This window comes from Chinchilla lanigera, unplaced genomic scaffold, assembly GCF_000276665.1.
Source record: "Chinchilla lanigera isolate Chin_1 unplaced genomic scaffold, ChiLan1.0 scaffold00027, whole genome shotgun sequence".
NCBI lineage: Eukaryota > Metazoa > Chordata > Mammalia > Rodentia > Chinchillidae > Chinchilla > Chinchilla lanigera.
The window spans coordinates 4157535-4178250 of record NW_004955428.1 but is presented as its reverse complement, the minus strand read 5'-3'; the positions used below and the strand labels follow the sequence as shown (position 1 = coordinate 4178250).

General features: G+C 49.1%; 1 protein-coding gene across 1 annotated transcript in view; it reads right to left on the bottom strand.

The window, feature by feature from the left end:
- Setd7 (SET domain containing (lysine methyltransferase) 7) overlaps positions 1–20716 on the bottom strand; it is a 46820-nt gene continuing 26104 nt past the window's right edge. Inside the window, exons 4-8 of the mRNA XM_005386687.2 lie at positions 17835–18024; positions 13071–13152; positions 10454–10571; positions 8345–8502; positions 1–4181 (exon numbers count right to left, since the gene is read on the bottom strand). Of these exons, the coding sequence (XP_005386744.1) occupies positions 4001–4181; positions 8345–8502; positions 10454–10571; positions 13071–13152; positions 17835–18024 (729 nt within the window). The 3' untranslated portion in view covers positions 1–4000. The remainder of the gene's footprint in view (positions 4182–8344; positions 8503–10453; positions 10572–13070; positions 13153–17834; positions 18025–20716) is intronic.

Genomic DNA, 20716 nt, shown 5'->3' with positions numbered 1-20716 from the left:
TTATTAGAAAGGAATTTTTTTTTTTCCAGGAACACAAGTCAGGAGAGCTGGGAGGTGTGTCGCAGGGACGCGGATGGTGTCGAGGTTCAAATGACTTCAGACTGTGTGTCGAGTCACAGACAGAGGCAGCGGGGGCTGTGTGATCCGAGGGCGCGCGTCTCTCTGGTTGGAAGCTTGGTGCCGAGGTGCGTGGTCCTCCAGAGCGGAGACAGGGGCGTGCTGAGGGCCGGGCCCTGGCCAGCAGCTGCTCCCCCGTCCCCCGTCTCTGGAGGCGGAAGGCTGCGGGCAGAGGTGGCTGGCAAAACCCTGAAGTCCCACCTGGGGTCTGGACCCCAGCTCCACTGAGGGCAGCCTCCCTGCCACGTGGCTGGGCAGTAGGGTGGCAGGGGATGGTGGCCGGAGACCCCGCTCCAAGGGTCCCGGCTGAGTCTGGCTTCGAATTCTGCTGCCCTGCAAAGGAATTGTGCTCCGGATAACCGCACCGCGTCCCTGATCGCCTCGGATCCGCTCCCAGGCCCCGGTGAGATCGAGAAAGGTGAGCGCACCTCCGTTAGCACCGAACTTACCACCAGGAAGCGGCGGAGGCACTGGCAAGCCTACGGCTCTCTCCACGGGATCGCCGCCAGTCAGAGGGATTTGTAGGCTTCGATTTTTAAAAATCAAAATTGATCTGCATTGTATCTCAATAGACTCAAGAGAATTCTCACCAAAAATTTTTGTGATGTGTTTAAATAGCACTGGAGGAATTCAACTTCGTTTAAATATATTCATTCTACCATGAAAATATTTCATACAAACGTCTATTTACATACAAACACATTAAAATTTGTGAGAAGGGTTTCCACCCCCGTGGTTGTATGGCTTGAAATTGCTTCATTGCTTTGAATATGTATGCACACAGCTGTCGAAAGAAAACCTTGAAAATTTCGTATTTTTAAAATTAAACAAAACAAAAACCTGACATCAAGGATCCAAATTCCTGAAAGGGAAAAAAAAAAAAAAATCCAAGAAAAAAAAAAATCTATCAAGGTTTACCTCAAGTAGATGTAAAGGTAATATATTTTGTGAACCTTTGATCTGTGGCAAATAAACATTATACCTATCCCTCTTGCAACGTAGTTTTGCTTGTTTTCCTACAACAGAAGATGTCTGGCTTCTAAATCACTACTCTTAACACGGAAACTTGAGGCAACTAAAAACAGAACAGAATTCTACCTCTACCTTCTCGGAAGATTTTAAATGCATTTTGCAGTGAGTGACTAGAAGTTTTATTTTTTTAAATGAAAGTTACTGAAAGTGCCACTTTCTGTCTCACTAAGACAATCTCTTGTTCACGGTTCACAATTAATGCAATTTTGTTGGCGTCTTTGCGGCACTGGCATTCAAACTCAGGGCCTCATGCGTGCAGGAGGCTGAGCTTTCACGCTGCCGCACCAGATTTAACTGTCACAATGCCCAGATTTAACTGTCACAATGCCGCGCCGCAAATGGTAACATTGGGCCGAGCTGGCCTTGCCTGGTTTCTTGGTGATAAGGAAATAGTTTCTCAAGTGCGATGAACTCCAGCGCGCAAAGAGTTTGACTGGAGCCCCAGATGGGTTCAAAAAGGTCTTGAGAAATGAATTTCCTTTCTGGTTGCTCAGGGAGACCAGGGGTGAAGCAGGTTAAAACAAGAATAGGTCCTAAGTCCCAAGTCCTCCTTGCCGCTGCCTTTTAACTCCTTGTTCGCGTTGGAAATTCAGTCCTTACAGTTGTTTTGTTAGTCCCCGCGAGCGCCATCTGGGACATGCTGCTGCCAGCTAGTTCCTATTCCTAAGTCTAACAGAAGATAGTATTTCATCATAGAAAAGATGCTAAAGAGAGATCTAGTCATGCAGGGGTCGGCCTGGGACAGCTCGGAATGAGTCCCCTGAGACCACGGCGTCACGCACACGCCCAGGCGCTAGCTCTTCTGGGGACAGCACAGAGTCATTTGTTTATTCCCCGCCCCTGGGCATCTGCCACATTGGGGTTGCGGTTACCGTGCTGTTGACCTGGTTCGACTGCTCGGCTGGTGGGGGAGGACAGTCATTCACTTTGGGAAACACTTAAAGCACCTATCAGAACACACATCTGGAGATCCCCATCTGTCACAGTTTACAGGGCGGTCTCTTTCTGCAGAATAGAAGCGATCCTATCCTGGTGTCTTTTAATCTAAATACTCCACTGAGTTCCTTTCGTGGGAGATCTTTCTGGAGGCCCTGGCAACTTCCTTTCCTGGGCGAACGATCCCCTTAAGCTTTCAGGCAGGGATCTGACTGCCACCCAGCTCCAGGAAGCCTGGCCTTGGGAAAAGGCAAGGGGGCGGCAAGTCTGGCCTGCAGGGCCGAATCCCGCGGAGACGCTGGGCGCGGCCCTGATCAAGCGCTTTCCTTAGAAAGCCTCTTAAGAACAATGCACAGCCAAGAAACGGCAAGCTCGCTTCTCTCTGCCTGGCTTGCCCTCCTCTCCCACTCCCAGAGGCCTCTCTCTCCCCCAGAGGCTCACAGTCTGCTACCGCGCACAAGGCTTTAGCTTTCACTACCCAACTGACACAGGCGACAGCCAACAGCTGCAGCTCAGAGCAAACACTGCTCCCAGGGCTTCCGGCCCTCATGCCCACGCGGTGAGCAGATAAAAACCATGGCGTGTGGTGAGGGTGCTCACAAAGAAACCAAAAATCTCCGAACGCATTCAGAGCCATCCCAGCTACGTCATAGATCTAGGATGCTAAACTAAAAAGAGGGGTTTTCTCCTTATTCTGCAGTTGTGGTTACACACGGCTTGCAAGATGGTTGAAATGCTATTTATGCTGCTGCTTTTAAACTATGCAGGTGTGAACGTTTAGCTTACAATGCTCTGACGCAGGAAAGGACTTTGAAATTACAAGGAGGAGGAGTTACAGCGTTAAGGTTTGCTTTGCACCTAGTGATCAGTATGCTTGCCTTTATAGTATTGATGTAAAAGAAATGTGTGCGTGTTCTGCATTAGAATTCAAGTTTGCTACTTGACTTTTGAATTCAATGCACTGCACCACAAGCCGGACTGCGCTAGGTTATGTACATTTAAAGTATACTCAAGGAGAAAACTTACTAGCACTATTGAGGATACTGCAAAACTGCCACGGTTACTGCTGAGAAATACTAATTGTCCTTTCTTCTTTCTCAAGGTATATATTACAACTCTTCCATAACTTAATGCAAAGGAAATTCATTTCTTCTCACATAGGAAAGCAAAGATACCTTTGTTTACATGCGAGAATAGTTCTATAGTAATATGCCGGCCCTAGGAGCCAGTCCTTTATATTAGGACGTAATAACGAAATAATGATGTAGAAAGAACCAGAGAAGCCCCAAACACCGCCACGAATGGAGAATCCACGGGAGGCTTTTCTCCTGTACGGGAATCTAGGGCGGGGGACAGGACCGACGAAATGACTCGAAGGTGAGCTTCTGTTCACTGGGGAAAAAACAAAGCCATTCTATTGCAAGATACAGATCAAAGGTTAAAAGGCAAATGATACTATACTTAGAGAATAAAGATGTAGTAGTTCTCTACTCTGAGGCGGCCCGTATGCAAGTGTGATAGCAAAATTTGCATCGGCCACGGGAAAGATGCCATGGAAAAACCACCACGGGAAGCGGCCGGCCGCAAAGCCCGTTTCCCTTTTGCAGTCTCTCATTTGGATCTCCGAACGCAGTACAGATTGAGGTGCGAACCACTGGAGAACCTCAAGCTGTCGGTGTCGAGGGCTCCGTACGCCTCCCGGGGCCGCGGCTGCGAGGCTAGCTAATTTTACATCTGGAGTGAGTAACGCAGTCAGACCTGTTAGTATGCGAGAAGGTCGTTGCTATCACAGGTGAGAGGAGGTGAGGTCACAGCACAGCAGTCCCCGGTGGTCCTGCTGTCCTCGTCGCTGGGTGAATGGAGTGCATAGATCCAAGTTTCGACTCCAGCTCCCTGGAGGCCCGAGCCAGGCCCCTTACTTCTGCTGGCTGGCCTGGAAGGCCTTCAGCTCCAACTGGTACCACTCAGGGGCCTCCAGCCCGTTCTTGCCCCGGGGGCTGTGGTCATAGCCGTAGGCAACGGTGAGCTCCTCGTGAGCCTCCACAGCTCGCAGGGTGCGGATGCACTTGATGGGCCCAAAACGGGGGTGGACAAACCTAGGCATCAAGGCGGCAAGGTCATTCCCAGGCCGGACCAGCAGGCTACTGCGAAGGCCCCCAGGGGGCCGGGGCGAGGGTCCCCCTGCACACTCTGGCCTGTGTGGGGGCAGACCCGCCAGCACCACTCACCTGGGAGCCGCTAGACCTGGGCACCTTGGTGCCCCGGATCTGCTGCGCTGGACTCTGTGCAGCCCAGGTGACTGACTGACTGGCAGGGTGACGTTTGCTCTTTTGTTTTTTTGACAGCACTGGGGATGGAACCCAGGTCCTTCACTCTGAGCTATGTCCCCAGCCCTTTTTTATTTTGAGACCAGTGTCTTTTAAGTTGCTAGGTTGCCAGGACTGGGCTGCCACTTGCCATCCTCCTGCCTCAGCCTCCCAGAGTGCTGAGATCACAGATGTGCACTGCCACATCTACTGTGTGCTCTGTCTTCCTTTTTGAGCGTATTTGGCACTCTGTTTATAAAGCAACAATCGGGGTCAACAACAAAAACCTGTACTTAGCAAGAAACCAGATCCCCCCCTCAAAAAAAAGAAACCAGATCCCGTGTAGCCATCACCCCTTGGCATCAGGGGGGTGGCACCAGCCTGCTTTTGGAATTATATGACAGGGCCTGTGGATTCTCACCAGCAAAAACTGCAACCACCTGACTACGGAGGAAGCATTCTTTTTTTAGGGGGAAAGAAGATGAGGCCCCTGCCGACCTGCTTCCCGCAGCCCCCTGGAGGCATTCCGGCTGGAGGCATCTGCCTTGTACCCCTACCGCTGTGGATCGAGACCACGGAACAACACAGCGGGTAGAAAGGGGCCCGCTGTTTTCTGTGCATCTGGCCCATCCCTTTAGCTTATTTACAGTCATCACGGGGGAGGGGGACATGAAGGGCGGTGCGACCCCGAGGGGAAGGTCCCAGGCTGGTGGCTGCAGGGTGCAAGCCTGGCGGACTGCACAGAGAGAACGTGGCTCTCTTGCTTCCGGTGAGCAAAGTCGTGCGCCCGCACTGACAGCGGGAGAGGCTGGTTTTAGAGCCCTTCGGACAGTGCTCACCGTGCTACAGCGCCTCTGAGCCACCGCAGCCTGGACCACTCGTTGGCCTGTGATTAACACGTGTCACTTTCACTTTGCGCCATTTCTCCCTGCCTTTAAGCAGGTGTAGCTCCAGCGCTTGTTCCCAGCTGCCTAGGAGAGCGAGTAGCTGCCAGAATGCGCTCTGAGCCACCTGGGGAAGCAAGAAGGAGTGCTTCCAAGGAACAAGGAACACCGAGACCTGCTCTTGCTTCTGTACCAGCCGGCTGACCGGGGCTGAGTGGGGAAGTGACAGAGCTCTCTCCACCCCGCCCCAGGAGGGGCTGGCGCACTCACGCCAAGCTAAGGGAAGGACGATTGCGTAGATGCCCAATTGTATCCTGGAACTAGGGCCGGAGACGCGGGGCTTTGGGCAGACGGCGTTCCAGGGGCACAGGAAAACTACTAAAGTGTTTGTAGGACAACAGTGTAGAAGCCAGTGCACAGGAAAGCGAGAAGGAAGGCTAAGGGCTGGGCGGTACAGGGAACCACATCTGGGCCCAGTACGTCCTTTCTGGCCCAGTGTGGTGGTGCACTCCTGGAACCCCAATGCACTGGCAGGCTGAGGCACAAGGACTGCAAGTTCGAGCCCAGCCTGGGCAACTCAGTGACTTGGTGGGACCCCATCTCAAAATAAAAAGGGCTGAGGATGTAGCTCAGCGGCGCAGCGCCTGCCTAGCAAGTGCAAGGTCCTGAGTTTGATTCCCAGTACAAAAAAATAAAATAAAATTTAAAAAGGGGGCTGGAGATGTAGCTCAATGGGAGGGCTCTGGGTTTACTACTGCACAAACCAAGCAAACCCACAAAAACAAAACAAAGATGCCAGGCGTGGTGGTGCACGCCTGTAATCCCAGCACTCAGGAGGCTGAGGCAGGAGGATCGCTGCGAGTTCGAGGCCAGCCTGGGCTACAAAGTGAGCTCAAGGCCAGCCTGAACTGCATAGCGAGACCCTGTCTCAAAAAGACAAAACAAAATGTAGAAAAAATCCTCAAAACCCTCTAGGTGCCGGGTCCCAAAAGCACATTTCCTATCTCCTCTAGCTGTATTTGTGGGTGACAGTAAGCTCCCTACAATACAGGTTTCCAAGAAGAAATTTGATGAGCAGATGGAAAGGGAGGCTCAAATCCCAAGAAAGGGTGGGGACATTTGGTATTTTTTCATAACGGCTTTGTTAAGATGTAATCCACACATCATACAATTCACCTTTCTGTAGCAGACAATCCAGTGTTTTTCTTAACACGTCATAGAGCTGTATAGCCACCCCCATTGCTGACTTTTATAACACACTGTCACCCAAGTGCAATCCCACACCCACGAGCAGTCACTCGGTGTCCCCTCCCCAGCCCTGCACCACACTAATTTACTTTGTCCCTGGGCATTTCCCACGTCAGATGTCTCAGCATGGTCTCAATGACTCCCATCAGTCCCTGAGCAGAATACCTTCCAGCCTCACCCGGGCTGTACCACTTGTCAATACTTCATTCCCTTTAACTGTCAGATAACAGGAACTGACTGTATAGGTCTCTCCCAGCACTCAGACCTCGTACTCTTAGCTTGGGATTTTGTGTCCTCTTTCCTTTCATCTCCTAAATTTCCTAATATTCTCCATTGCTTTTGTTGTGTTTTTGCTTTTTTTTTTTTTTCCGTCTTTTTGAGACAGGGTCTCACTATACAGTTCAGGCTGGCCTTGAGCTCACTTTGTAGCCCAAAGCTGGTCTCGAACTTGCAAGGATCTTCCTGCTTCAGCCTCCTGAGTGCTAGATTATAGGTGTGTGCCACCAAGCCCAGCTGGCTTTGCTGTTTTGAGACAGGGTCTTGCTATGTAATGCAGGCTGGGCTTGAACTCACTATGTAGCCCAGGCTGGCCTTGACCTCACGGTGATCTTCCTGCCTCAGCCTCCCAAGGGCTGGGATTACAGCTGTGCACCACCACGCCTGGTCTAATACTCTCCATTGTGCAGAGTAATTTGAATTAGGGGACTGGGTGGTAACTGGGATTGACCCCACAGCTTTACATATCCTAGGCAAGTGCTCTACACTGAGCTATATCCTGACTCCTTCTTAAACAGTATTTTATTTTGAGAGAAGTTCTCATTAAATTGCTCAGGTTAGCCTTGAATTTACCATCTTCCTGCCTCAGTCTCCCAAGGGCTGGGATTACAGGCATGTGCCACCGCTTCCAGCTTCAATTTTTACTACTATTTCAAATCCCACTGTTAACGGCGTGGGTACGATGTGTCGCCTGGACTCATGCGTCGGGAGCTTGGTAAGCGAGTAAGTGTACGAGATCAGAGAACTCTAACCCCATCGATGGCTTCACAGCTCCATGGCTCATTGGAAACGGGATTAACTGGATGAGGCCGGTCACTGTGAGTGTGGCTCTGAAGGTACATTTTGCCCCTACTCTCTCTGCTTCCTGGCTGTGGGAGGTGAGCAGCTTTCCTCGGCCACGCCCTCCCACCACGTTGTCTCTGCCTCCCCGCAGCAGCTGACCGTGGACTGCAACCTTCAAACTGTGAGCTCAGGGAGTTTTCCTCCTTGAGGTTGCTTTGCTTGGGTAGGTTGTTTTTTTTTTTTGTACCGGGAATCGAACTCCGGGCTTTGCACTTGCCAGGCAAGCGCTTACGCCACTGAGCTATATCCCCGGTCCAAGGTAGGTTTTTCAACCAGTGAAAAAATGACTAACAAAATCCCTTCACTTCCTGTTTTTCAGTGCTGGGGATCGAACCCACGGCCTCCGTCCCACTGGTTAGTTGCTCTACCACTGAGCTACGCTTCCAGCCCCAACACTTCCTGTACAGAAGGAAACTAAAAGGCACAGCAGCAATAAAACAGCAACCACTAAGGATGCTACTTCACTGCCTTTCCATGCTCTGAAGCGCACTCATGCCTCCGTTTGCTAAGGGCTGAAGCGGGGAGGAGGTTGTGTAGATTTTGAGTTTAAGTTGAAACCCTGAGGCCCGTGGCACGAGCCCCTCAGTTACTCTGGGGAGCAGCCTCTATCTGAGGCTTAGGGACACCTTTTACCTGCCCTGCTCCGTCCCAGGGCCGCAGGACCCCAGGGCCCAGCCCCACCCAGCACTGCGTCCTACTCACGTGTCGTAGATGCAGTTTGGAGTGAAGGAGTGATTCGCCTTGTGTCCCAGGGAGGCACAGTACTTGGACACGCGGTTGTAGGGCTCAGGCACGTCGATGACCGTGTCCTCATCCAGGGACAGGGTGTTCCCGTTCAGGGCCCAGTCCCTGTTGTCAACCTGTGGGACAGGAGAGCAGGCGCTGGAGCATTCTCTCTCACACACTCCAAGGAGCCAGAGACCCTCCCTCACAGATCCTTAAACTTCCTGCTTGAGTTCCACGGCCGCGAAAGAGACCCAAGACTCCCCTCCACGCGGGGAAGGGGCAGGCAGACAGCTCAGCTTCCTGTTGATTTATTTTTTTTCCCTTATTTTATGTAGGAAAAAAGGATTTGGGTCCCTTATAAAGATACACAAAAATGTAACAGATAACTTGAATTAAAAGGAGTTGAAGCTGGGTGTGGAGTACACACCTGTCATTCCAGCATTCTGGGAGGCTGAGGCAGGAGGATTGCAAGTGCGAGGCTAGCGTGGGCAATTTAGTAACAGTCCGTTTCAAATTTTAAAAAAATGAAAGGAGGTCTGGGGGTGCAGCTCAGTGTGGAGGCTTGGGTTCAACCGCCAGAGCTGCATGCCACAGCACCACCATTGAAAAAGAACAGAGCAAAGGCCCGAAGGTCTTTGCGGGGGCGGGTGTCAGTGACCCCAGCAGCCCGAGGCCAGGCTGCCCTCTCTACAATACTCCCACTGACAGCCTTCGATCCGGTGAGGCCAGAGCAATATACGCTTGGAGCAAAACCTGCCCGCAGGTTTGTATGAAAATGTCACCCACCTTATGTTCCCTTTAGTAGCTGTCTAGTTTCCATGTATCTCCAAGAAAATCTAAAGCTAAAGCTAAATCTGAATTTCACGAGGGCAAGGAGGGAGGCTCACTCATTTCAGCATAGAACTGGACTCGGCTATTTGAGTTCAGTCCGCCTGAACTCTGCTAGTTACTGCATTTGTGACCTCAGAAGGGCCGTTTCAATTCTCTGGACTTCGCTTTCCTCCTCTGCAAAATGTTCAGAGGAATAAAATTGAGCATCCCTAATCTGAAAATCTGAAATCCAATGCCCCAAAAGTGAAAATCTTGAGGGCTGACACGAAGACTGGAAAATCTAACACCTGACCTCATGTGACTGGTCCTGGTCAAAATACAGTTACACCGAAAATATTGTAAAAAAAAAACGTTACCTTCTGATTGTGTCTCTAAGGTGTGTATGAAAGATAAATGAGTTTCACATTTATACTTGGGTCCCATCCTTAAGGTTTCTCATTTCTCAATATTGTAAAGCCCAGAAAACAAAACAAAGCCCCAAACTCCCCAATTTCTAGTCCCAAGTCCTTCAGACAGGAGATTCTCAACCAGTCACAAGTCACCACCTGGAAGCCACCTTTTCTACGCTGACTGTCCCTGTCCCAAGCTTTGGCGTGTGGACGGAGGTCTGCTCAGCTCGGGCCCATTGCCCCCCTTTGCATGGTGACTGCTTTGATGCGCTGTAACTGGACTACTGCACCGCATCTGTCCCCTAACTGTTCCACAGCAGTAAGTGAGAAAGTGCAGTGACTAGTTCAGGCTCAGGCCCAACTCTCACACACTTCATGAAAAGTGAGCAGGGAGGCACCTCGCTGGCACACCTCACTTGCTGTGCTAAAAGCTTTGAACGTCTGTCCTTGGGCAGATGCTTAGGGGTTAATTGCAGAAAGAATAAACAAGCAAAAACCTTACATGCAGCTTTGGAAATACATCCAGGACTGTGTCTAAAGGGCCAGCAGTAATTCATTCAACTCTTTAATTTTTCATTGTTCATTTTTTGGCACTAGAAGTCTTCCCAACAAGACAAAGCCATGAGACTATCGTGTGGCTTTTGCACCAACGGAAGTGGGGAGCCTTCTTATAACGCACCCAGTCCCGGATCATTTCACAGCTACGGACAACCTGACTGGCCCTCAGCTTCTCACAGTAGATGCTATCTGCTAGGAAGCAGTTCCTGTCTCACTGAGACACTTTCCACTTTGTAAAGCAGAAAGTAACCCAAGAGGGACCTTGTTTGAAACCAATCACACGGATTTTCACTTCTTCAGCACTTACCTCCTGGTGTGTAATTCGGACTCCATTGTAAAAAGATGTAACAGTGTTAGGTTCCATGGCCACCTTGGAAAACAGTCCTTCCCCAGCACTGGAAATGAGAGACTCTGCAACGTACACTCTAAGGGGGAGAAAGCCACGCAAGGACTTCAGTGTGACACGTCTCCTACGCTCACCATCAAAATATGACATTTCTTCCTATATCCAAATGCTAGCTCCCAGTAATCCAAAGAAGGGACACAGGAAGAAGTTAAACTACAATGTTTTAGCATAGGAAATGGAAGAAGGCTGGGGATGTAGCTCAGCAGTACAAGTGCTTGCCTGGCAAGTGTGAGGTCATGAGTTCGATTCCCGGTACCAGAAAAAAAACAAAAACAAAAACAACACCCCACCCCCCAAAAAAGAAGAAGAGAAAACAGCACTCATGATTATGGATAGGAGTTCAGGGCAGAGCATGCATTCCTTCAACAGTGCTCTCAGTTCTCTGGACACATGATGGAAGACCCTGTGGGTCTGGTCACCTGTGATTTTTACTACATGGAATTTATGCTTATGTCATGGACTGAATTACCACTTCCCACTCTAGTCCTTCCCTTTGACAGAATGATATATCCTGCCATTCTGCCATGCAGCCTTGTGACGCCTCCCTCAGAGTGGTGGGGTCTACCTTTCTGTTATGATTGGGATTTGATTTTCTTTGGGGGGGGGTGTCTTTTTGAGACAGGGTCCCGAGTGCTGGGATTACAGGTGTGTGTGCCACCACGCCTGGCCTGATTCGGCTTTGAAATGTCCCCACAAAGCTCATGTGTTGAAAGCGTGGTCCCCAAGGCAGCAGTGTTTGGAAGTGGGACCTTTGGAAGGTGACTGGGTCATGCGGCACTGTCCTTATCAATGGATTAGTCCACTGACTGATTCGCAATTCAATGGGTTCTTGGGAAATGGTGAGAGCTTAGGTGGTAGAGCCCAGCTGCAGGAAGTAGGCCTGTGGGGGAGGGGCTGCCTCCTGGGCTCTATCTTGTCCCCAGACCCTTTCTCTTGTTCTGTCTCTGCTTCCTGGCCACCATAAGGTGAGCAGCTTTGCTGCACCTTGCACACCTGGCTATGACATTGTGTCTCTCTGCAGGCCAAGACACAATGCAGCCATGTGACCATGGACTGCAACCTCTGAAACCCTGAGCTAAGATAAATCGTTCCAGGAAGCTGATAAGCACAGACCCTGAGCTCCTGATTTTGCATGTAGCCACAGGAGGTGCTTTACTTGTGGCCCACAGGCAGAGGTGAACCACATTAAGTCTCAGGAGTTAAGTTCTGCCAACCTCCTTCAGAGTTTCGACCAGCAGAGCAGGCAGCTGGGGCTGGTGCCCCTATGGGGCAAGGCTTGGCACGAAGACATCTGAAACAGACCTGAACCCAACTTGAAGCCTGGAGTCTGGCCCAGTCAGGGCAGGCCCAGTCAATCTCATTCAAAAGTGGCTGAACCTCAGCCAAGCCACAGAACAATGAGGGTGAAAGAAAATGTTTGCTTTTGTAAACCACAGATGGATCACCCTGTAGATATTGTTATGCAGAATAATCACAATAACAATACCAGACAAGACTGATCCAGGCAGTTAGGACTGTTGTGGTTTGGGGCTAACAAAGAGACTTAACCGTCTCCTTTGCAGCTGGGCCAGCGCCTTCCGTCCAAAGAGTGCATTCACTCCCTGTGACATTCTGAGGCCAGCCCTGTCAGTCAGGCCAAGGAAGACGCCTGTTTCCCAGACAGGAACAGAAATGGAATAGGACACAGAGAATGAGGCCAAGGGAAAACCAAGATGGCGCCTTACTCTAAGAACCCCAGGCTACCGGCGGAAGCCACACCAAGAGTGCAGTTCAGAGTACCACCAGCACCACCCTGTGGGTTGGACTGGAAATGGGAAGCGGTACCCTCTGGGAGTGAGAACACAGAAATAGCTGGTCACTCAAAGGCTGGAAGTTTTTCTTTTTGAGACAGGGTCTTGCTATGCACTTCAGGCTGGCCTTGAACTCGCAAGGATCCTCCTGCCTCGGCCTCCCAAGTGCTGGGATTACAAGTGTGACCACCACACCTGGCTTAGGCTGGAATGTTTTTGTGCTGTTTATACTTCCTTTGTTTCCATCCTGTCATCCCTGAATGAATGAAATCACCTCATGTTATAGGCATCATGAGCTGGCCTGGGAAGAAAAGGGGCGTTCTGCAGCCTGGGCAGAGCTGTGGGAGCGAAGTGCTCTCCTGGAGGACAGCGAGGGACTGCAGCATCCATGGTGGCCCCAGAGTGCTAAGAAAGGGGACATGGCAGGGGGTGTGGTTGCCTGGCCCAGTGGTCCTTCTACCTGGAGCTTCATTCCAGGTCTGACTCATGAACTGGTCTGTGCTTTCCTGGCTCCCTTACAGGGACAGATTCTGAATGAAAATAAAGGCACTCTTCCTCCAGCATGTGTGCATTTACTTGGAGGGTCTGCAAAGGAAAGGGACACTCCAGGGAGGAGCCTGGCCCCAGAGGGGCCCAGCCTGGGCAAAGAGCCACAGAGGAGAACAGCTCCCCACAAGGGCTGTAAATCCACCTATGCAGTGCAATTAAAACCACAAAGCAAAAGTTACCTCTCAGATTCGTAAGGGTCTGGAAGAAGGGCGGTGGTAGAGATGCAAGATGAAGTCGACTTGTCAAAGTGGTACACGGAACCTGGGGAGTAAATAAAAATGTCAGCGCAGGGACAGAGCCAGCAAGGCGCATTTAAAACACTTCTTTTTATTGATGAGACAAGAAAGAACTAAGCAAGTACAGGTATGAATCCAGTTATACCAACGAGACTGCAGCTCTTCCATTTAGCTAGATGGCTGCTACATTTACTCTTTGGTTTTAGTGTTTGTTTGTTTTGGCTTTCTAAAACCATGTAGTCCAGACTGGTCTTGAACCGGCAGTGTTGTTCTGGCTGGCCTTAAAGTGGCAACTGTCCTGCCTCAGCCTCCAGAGTGCTGGAATTATAAGCATGTACCACTGTGTCTGGTAATTTTATTTCTAAGTCTTAAAAAAGAGCCATCAGATCTATTTATTTATTTATTTATTTATTTTTCTATTTCTTAAAATTCTCATGCTCTTGACTTTTATTTCATCAAATACTTTAAAAGACGTTTGGGTACTTAATATTTTTAATCAAGAAAATTCTTTGTCTCTTCCACATGGCCTGAGCTCACCCTTGCTTCTACTTTGAATTTTCAGATCTTTCTGGTTGGGTCAAACTGGGTAACGGTTTTCAAATTTTCTCTTGCTCTTCTTCATGCCCCAGACCCAGTCTGTAAAAATCTGAGGCCTGACATTGCTTCTTCCCTAAAAATAAACATTCAGCTTCACCAAAGTCAAGGAGAATAGTACTGCTTGTGATTAAGCATTAACAAAGTAATTTTATTTCTATTAAGAGTTCTTCAGAACCCAACCAGTAATTTATTCCAGAAACTAAGGTCTGTGACTGTCCTACAATTACTGTTGGCCATGAGCAAAGGATTAGACCCTGCGAATCCTCACAGAGCACAATGAAGACGTACGGTGTTTCAAAGGATAATAAAGACGTAAGATTTTGAACCCAAAGGCTTACTCCTGCAAAATAAATTATTTTAGGCACTGTGACATTGATAATAATCCCACTAAGCAATTCTTTGGCGGTTACCAATGGTTACCAGGTCTGTCTTTGTATAACCCAAACCCGAATTAATGCCTCAAAGTAAAAGTTAGAAATAGTCCCAATCAGCCTGTGTCTAACTAGGAAATACACCACTGAAGTATTTCCACAAGGGAGAATTTAATGCAGGGAACTGTTTACGCAGGGAACTGACTACGCTGGGACGGCGGAGCTGAGAAGCCAAACCGGAAACTGCGAGGAGCCCAGCTACTGTGCCGGGCCGGAACCGGAAGCCGCCACCCTGAGCCCGCAGAACAAGGAGGAGCTGGCACCTGCGCTCTGGGGCTGGGGTGGCCAGGCAATAGCAGGCTTTCCTGGTGGGCGATGGAATCAGGGTGACAGCCAGGCCTTCTCTCAGCTCCCTTCTCCCACTCTGTCCCGTCCAGGGGCTCCCTTTGGTCAAAGCTACACAAAAGTCAGGCTTCCGCAGAAGCTGCTTGCAACAGAAGCAGGCAGGGAAAGCGTGAGGAAGAGATCGGAGAGCAAATCGGTAACGGACTAGCAGAGAACCCACGAAAGGAATTTGGTTCAAAAAAGAAATAAAAAATTTTTTAAACAAGTTTTTTTTTCTTCCAGGGTTGGACCCAGGCCTTGCTCATGCTAAGCGGTCGTTCTACCACTGAGCTACAGCCCCAGTCCTAAACCCCTTTGTGTGGAATCTGTGTTCTACTGTGTGGAAATTCTATAAAGCTCCAGCTCCTCTTCCCTCACAAATGTGCACTCAGCGCCAGCCGCAGGCACGGGCTGGACCAGGTTCTGAGCCTGCGCCAATGCACCGCATCCAGTCCGCACTGCCTTGGTGTGGAGATCTTGCCCGAGTCCTGTGTTCCCTTCCGCCGGCCTGAGCTGCAGGCAGAGAGGCCCCACCTTCGCTTCTGCTCTAGTTTGTTCTGTGACCTTTGGTTAGGATGCACTCATTCACTCTGCAACCGTTAATTATAAGAGGCAGGCCGAGACCAAAGACAAAGTAGGACTTCGCCAGGAAAAGGAGTTCATGTGGAGGGGGAAGACAGAAGAAATGCCAGCCCAAGGCAGACGTGAAAATACCAGCCTAAAGGAAGGGGAGAAGCTGCTTGGGCCTACAGAGCACAAAGAGGAAGGGCTGGTGGGAGAGGAAGCCAGGGAGGTGACAGGCCGGGGAGGACTTTCTCTGCAACACTTCCACTATATGTCCCTCTTCTCCTACCCCTGACCCTATGACACCCGCCTACTTCATTACTAGTCAGCAGTTTAGTAATTCTAACCAAAAGGAGTGGAGAGGACACAAAGGTGGCAGGACACTAGCTCTCTGGATTTTTCCAGATGCCTACTGCATCCCTGGTTCTTGACCTTTGAGGCCTATTTCCTTAAAATACCTCATGCCTGGGGGAATCTTGTCAGTAAGCGTAGCCCTTTCTTTTTCACCTTGGATGAATTTGAGGTGGGTGTTTGCTGTGTGCAACCAGGAATTATATGAAAAATGTCATCATTCTCAAAATCTGTTTCTTCTTTTTCCTACTAACAGGAATGTAATAACAAGAATACTTTTCAGCGGCTGGGGATTTAGCTCAGCAGCAAAGCGCCTGCCTGGCAAGCACAAGGTCGTGAGTTTGATTCCTGGTACCAGAAGAAAAACAAAACAGAATACTTTTCATTAAGGTGCCTTATGATAGGGGCCAATATTAATATTTGATAATGAAGATTCTTGCCTAAGATAGCCACCATATGTAAATGTTAGAATTGAGATTCAAATTAGGCAACTCTTTTGTTCATTTGTTTGTGTTTTGGAGACAGTCTCGCTATGTAATTCAGGCTGGTTCTGCACTCACTATGTAGCCCAGGCTAGCTTCAAACTTGCAGAGATTCTCCTGCCTCAGCCTCTGAGTTCTGGGATTACAGGTAGGCAACTCTTAAATTCTGGCTGTTGCCACCAAAAATGCTGTCATTTATGAAGTTTTAAAATATGCATCTCAGGCTGAGGGTATAGCTCAAAGGTAGAGCATTTGCGAATCCCTGTGGTGATCCTCAGGACCACAACCAATCAATCAATTAAATTAAATTTGCATCACCAATTAGGACCTTCCTCTGTACCCCATCTGATGTCTAAATGTACAACAGCGGTTCCTTTCAGTACAAAGGTCAAAAGCACCAATGCTACGGTTTAAAGTTGACTGCTTCCTTTTTAAAAAGATATCTTCCATTTCAGAATAGTTTTAAATATAAAGAGACGTTAAATGCTAGCACAGACAGTTCTTGCTGTTTCTCTCAGTGTTGGCTTTTTACATGACGTGGTACATTTGTCTAAACTAGGAAAGCAACACAGACCCATTACTATGAACCAAACCCTAGACCGTATTTAGATTCCACCAGCTTTTCCACTCATGTCCTTTCACTGTTCCAGGATCCCATCCAGAATCCCACCGCTGCCTTTGGACTGCTTCTGTTTTTAACTTAAGAAGTGAAAACGGGGACATTTAAAGCAACCTAAGTTGGACGTAAATGGAAATTTGAGAGTTCCTGTTTTTGGACAACTCCCCATGGAGATTATCCTTCCAATTCCAAGTTCTTAAGTATCATTTAGGCCCGTTACTACCTCGACTTACTACCTTTCCGATTGCTTTATCCTTGTAACCTGTCCTGGACCAGAAACACAGGCAGATTCGGCTGTTAAGGAGTCAGAATAATTCAGCTGGCTTTCTTCCCCTGTGCCACTCAAGACATAAAATCCTGAGTTTTCTTGTATATTCTCCCGGTCTTCTACAAAAAGTAATTTTTTTTTTCAGTACTGGGGATTGAACTGTGCTTGTCACTGAGCTATACCTGCAGCTCTTTTTACAAATTTTGAGACACAGTCTCAGTAAGTTGCCCAGGTTGGCCTCGAACATATGATCCTCTTGCCTCAGCCTCCTGAGTAGTTGGAGAGGTGAGTGTGCCTGGCTAAAATAATTTTATATCCAGAAAAAATGTTTTAGGGTGGCACGTTGCACTTCTCAAAGGAAATAAGGATTCTGTCAGGTGCAGACATGCGCTGAGTGTGTGCCCTGTTTGAGAGGCTGGGCTCTCCAGAGGACGGGGTGACCCACCCTGCATTTGTCTCTCCGGTCCCACCTCGGGCTGGGCCAGCTTGACACTGTGCAGGCCCGGGAGAACTGCCTGCCTTGCTTCTTTAATATCATTAGACCACGGGACAGTGTTCTAGAGCTACGACCATTGGAAACTGATTAGATTACCACTGTCATTTCTTACTTCCCGCTGGGTATTGGAACGATCTGTGGCCGCGGTCCCATGCCTGTTCAGTATCTCCCACTAAGGCGCATCCTGAGCGTCTCCGTTCTCTCCCACTCCTGTTTGACCTTGGCTCTGCGATTTGCTTTGATCAATGAAAGGAGGGTGAAACGGACAGCCTATCAGCTCCAAGGGCCGGCTTTGCAGAGCACTGGAGTGGATAGCAATGCTCTGCCGCCTCTACCATCCCCTGGGAGAAAAATCCTGTCCGAAATCGCCACTGTCCTCAGCCTCGGCTCCATCGCTGAGACTGCGCGACGCAGCGAGACTGCCCTGGTTTCAGCCCGGGAGCAGGCCCGCGCTTGCGCTGTGAAGCGTCGCAGGTTGTGGAGCCCGCAGCAAAGCTAATACACCGGAAGTGAGCTAGACTTACAAAGAAAGAGCCTCTCTCACCCGGACCCCTTCGGAGGCTGACTCAACTTACTTCCAGGCACGAGCTCAAAGTGAGGCCTCCCTTCCTCGATCGACAGCAGGGTGGCCAGTTTGCCTTCGATCATCTCCCCATCCATGAACTTTCCGTAGAGGGCCGTTGTCCCGTCGGGGTACACGTAGGCTATCTTCTCTCCAGTCATTTCCCCCTCTTCATTGACTTCTCCTACAAGGCTGCCTCCATCCTGATAGGAGAAGCCCAAACCCAGAAAATATTACATATACTATTTATCTACAGAGCCTGAGAGTTCAAGAAATTTCTCTTCTGCACAATCACTATGAGTAGCACTATTACGAGGGATAATAATAATTTAAGAACCGAGAGCTTCTGACAAAAGTAGAATAGGATACATATGAGGTGTGAAAGGAAACTATAGTGAATGCATAAATTTATTTATTTTTTTGTCTTTTTGAGACAAGGTCTCACTATGCAGTTCAGGCTTGCATTTAACTCACTTTGTAGTCCAGGCTGGCTTTGAACCCACAGCCATCCTCCTGCCTCAGCCTCCGCTGTGCTGGGATTACAGGTGTGCGCCACCACACCTGGCCTGAATACCTAAACTTTACCACGATAAATTTTAAATTTAAACATTGACCATATATTTTGATCACCCCTGTGTCTTCTTGTATACATGTCCCCATTCATGCGACCTTCCAGCCCATATGGCCATACTGCTGGAATGTTCTGTGCCCCTGATTTAGAGCAGGAGGCTGAGTTGCACTTGGTCATCCTGGACTAGTTCCTGATACTCTATTTTGGTTTATCTTCTAAGAAACCAACATGTTACATTTGGAACATCAGAGGCTATTTAAAGGAAATGTAACTAAATGTTACCTCTGGCCAATAGCCCATCCTGGAGGAATGTGGCAAGGTAATCTCCCTGCTGCTCACATGCCCTCACTGGGTGTGATGGCCCATGCCTATAATCCTAGCACTTGGGAGGCTGAGGCAGGAGGGTTATTGCTGAGAGTCTGAGGCTCTGTATTGGGTATAGGGCCAGCCTGAACTGCATAGTGAGTCCCTGTCTCAAAACAACAACAACAAAAAAAATCAACCAAATAAACAAGGAAACAAAACAAAACAAACAAAAGCCATGCTCTCGCTTCCTAATATTAGACTCTGGATTTCTAGTCTGTTAAGAAAACCCAGTTTAAACACAGTGCTCGAGGCTCTCCTGACTTTCCGTGCCAGCCCACTCTGGGCTCCCCAGGCGAGCTGTGCTCTTGCTCTTGCCTCTACCCTCTTCCTCTTTACGAGGCTCAAGCTCCTCCCAGTCCCCCCCCAACTCTTCACTTTTACTTTCTCAAATAAACTTTGTCACTGTTAAAAAAAGGAGCACTTAGTTAATTTGTTGCACAGGAGTAAAGACAGCCTTGGCTGTCAAAAGGACTTTCTACGAATCCTATCCCAGCACCTTTTCTTTTGGAGTTAAGAAGAAAAAGGGAAAATGGAAGAACTAAATTCTGCTCCTTTCATCATTGCTGCCTCCTTCTGAGACTCTCCTCTGCCTGCTCCTTCCCAGCTCCTCCCAGAAGAGGAGCCGCTTGGCTTCATTCCGAAGGGTCATGGAGTGCTTTAGGGTAGAGGCTAGCATAGAATTCTGTATCCTGACAGATGCCAGGGACGCGAGCCTGTGTGTGTGTGTGTCTGTGACTGAGGATTGAACCCAGGGCTTTCACACTGAGCTACATCCCCAGCTTTTTAAATTTTGAGACAGGGTCTCAGTAAATGGATCAGGCTGGGCTCAAACTTGAGACCCGCAGGGGATATAGCTCAGGGGCATAAGCACCTGCCTGGCAAACACAAGGTCCTGAGTTCGATTGCCGGTACCAAAAAAAACCCCACAAAACTTGAGATCCTCCTTCCTCCTAAAGGGCTGGGATGACAGGTGTGTGCCACCACACCTGGCTCACGTACTTTTTGAACTGGACTGGCATACCAAAAAGTAATGAATGATTAAATGCAGGGCGCCAGAGGTGGTTCCTCTTTCTTCCCCCAAAAGAAAGTCCTTAGGGTACGACTTTGAAAATGAAAGCTCTTGTGGGTTTGCTAGAATAGCAGTGCTGTGTCTCTAAAAGCTTGCTTAATTTCCCTGACCCACAGATGGAAGTCAGGAATGCGGGCAGACTTCTGAGTGTTCCCAAATGCTGCTCAGAAAGACAGCAGAAGTAGATATTGCCCTATAGTTGATTCTGCGCCTCACCATAGTCTCCTTGCTCTGGGAGGAAAAAGTTGTACATTAGAATGAATCCCAGCACTTCCACAAAAAGAAAAATATTTGGAAGCATTTTGCACAGATAGAGTGCAGTAGGGCTGTGCTGACTGCCTCCTCCTCCCCAAGCTGAGTGTCCCCAGCCCAGCACGGCGGGATGACACTTTTACACGGTGGCCCTTCGGGTCATCAGTGACAATGACCGAGTGAGTATGGCAGAGCAGGTGAGCCGGCACTCGTGCAGGCCGATGACCTCACGGGTCGCTTCAAATACGCACTTCTCAGGCCTCACACCTTTTCCCTGCCATGCTTTAAAATTCTGGTTTTGCAGGACATGTATTTGTCCCACAGCACTGATAAAAATCAAAATCCTCCTTTTATTTCCAGAAAGAGTTAGGAATTTTTAACTAATACCTTTGTATCACAGTTTGAGGGAAATCTCTGTAAGAAACAAACCCTTCCTAGAGTGAGCTTATAACTCTTGCAGGAAGACAGCATTATTTTTCTTCCCTGTTTGGCTTTGACACCACGGCCTGGCTGCCCTGTCTGCTCTACCCAGGGTGTTGGGAAGAAGCCGCTCCGCCTCCATGCTCAGGAAGCCAGGCTTCAGTTTCCCTAAATCACAGGTACCTCCTCTTTCTCATCCTGTTTGCCTACTTTGGGC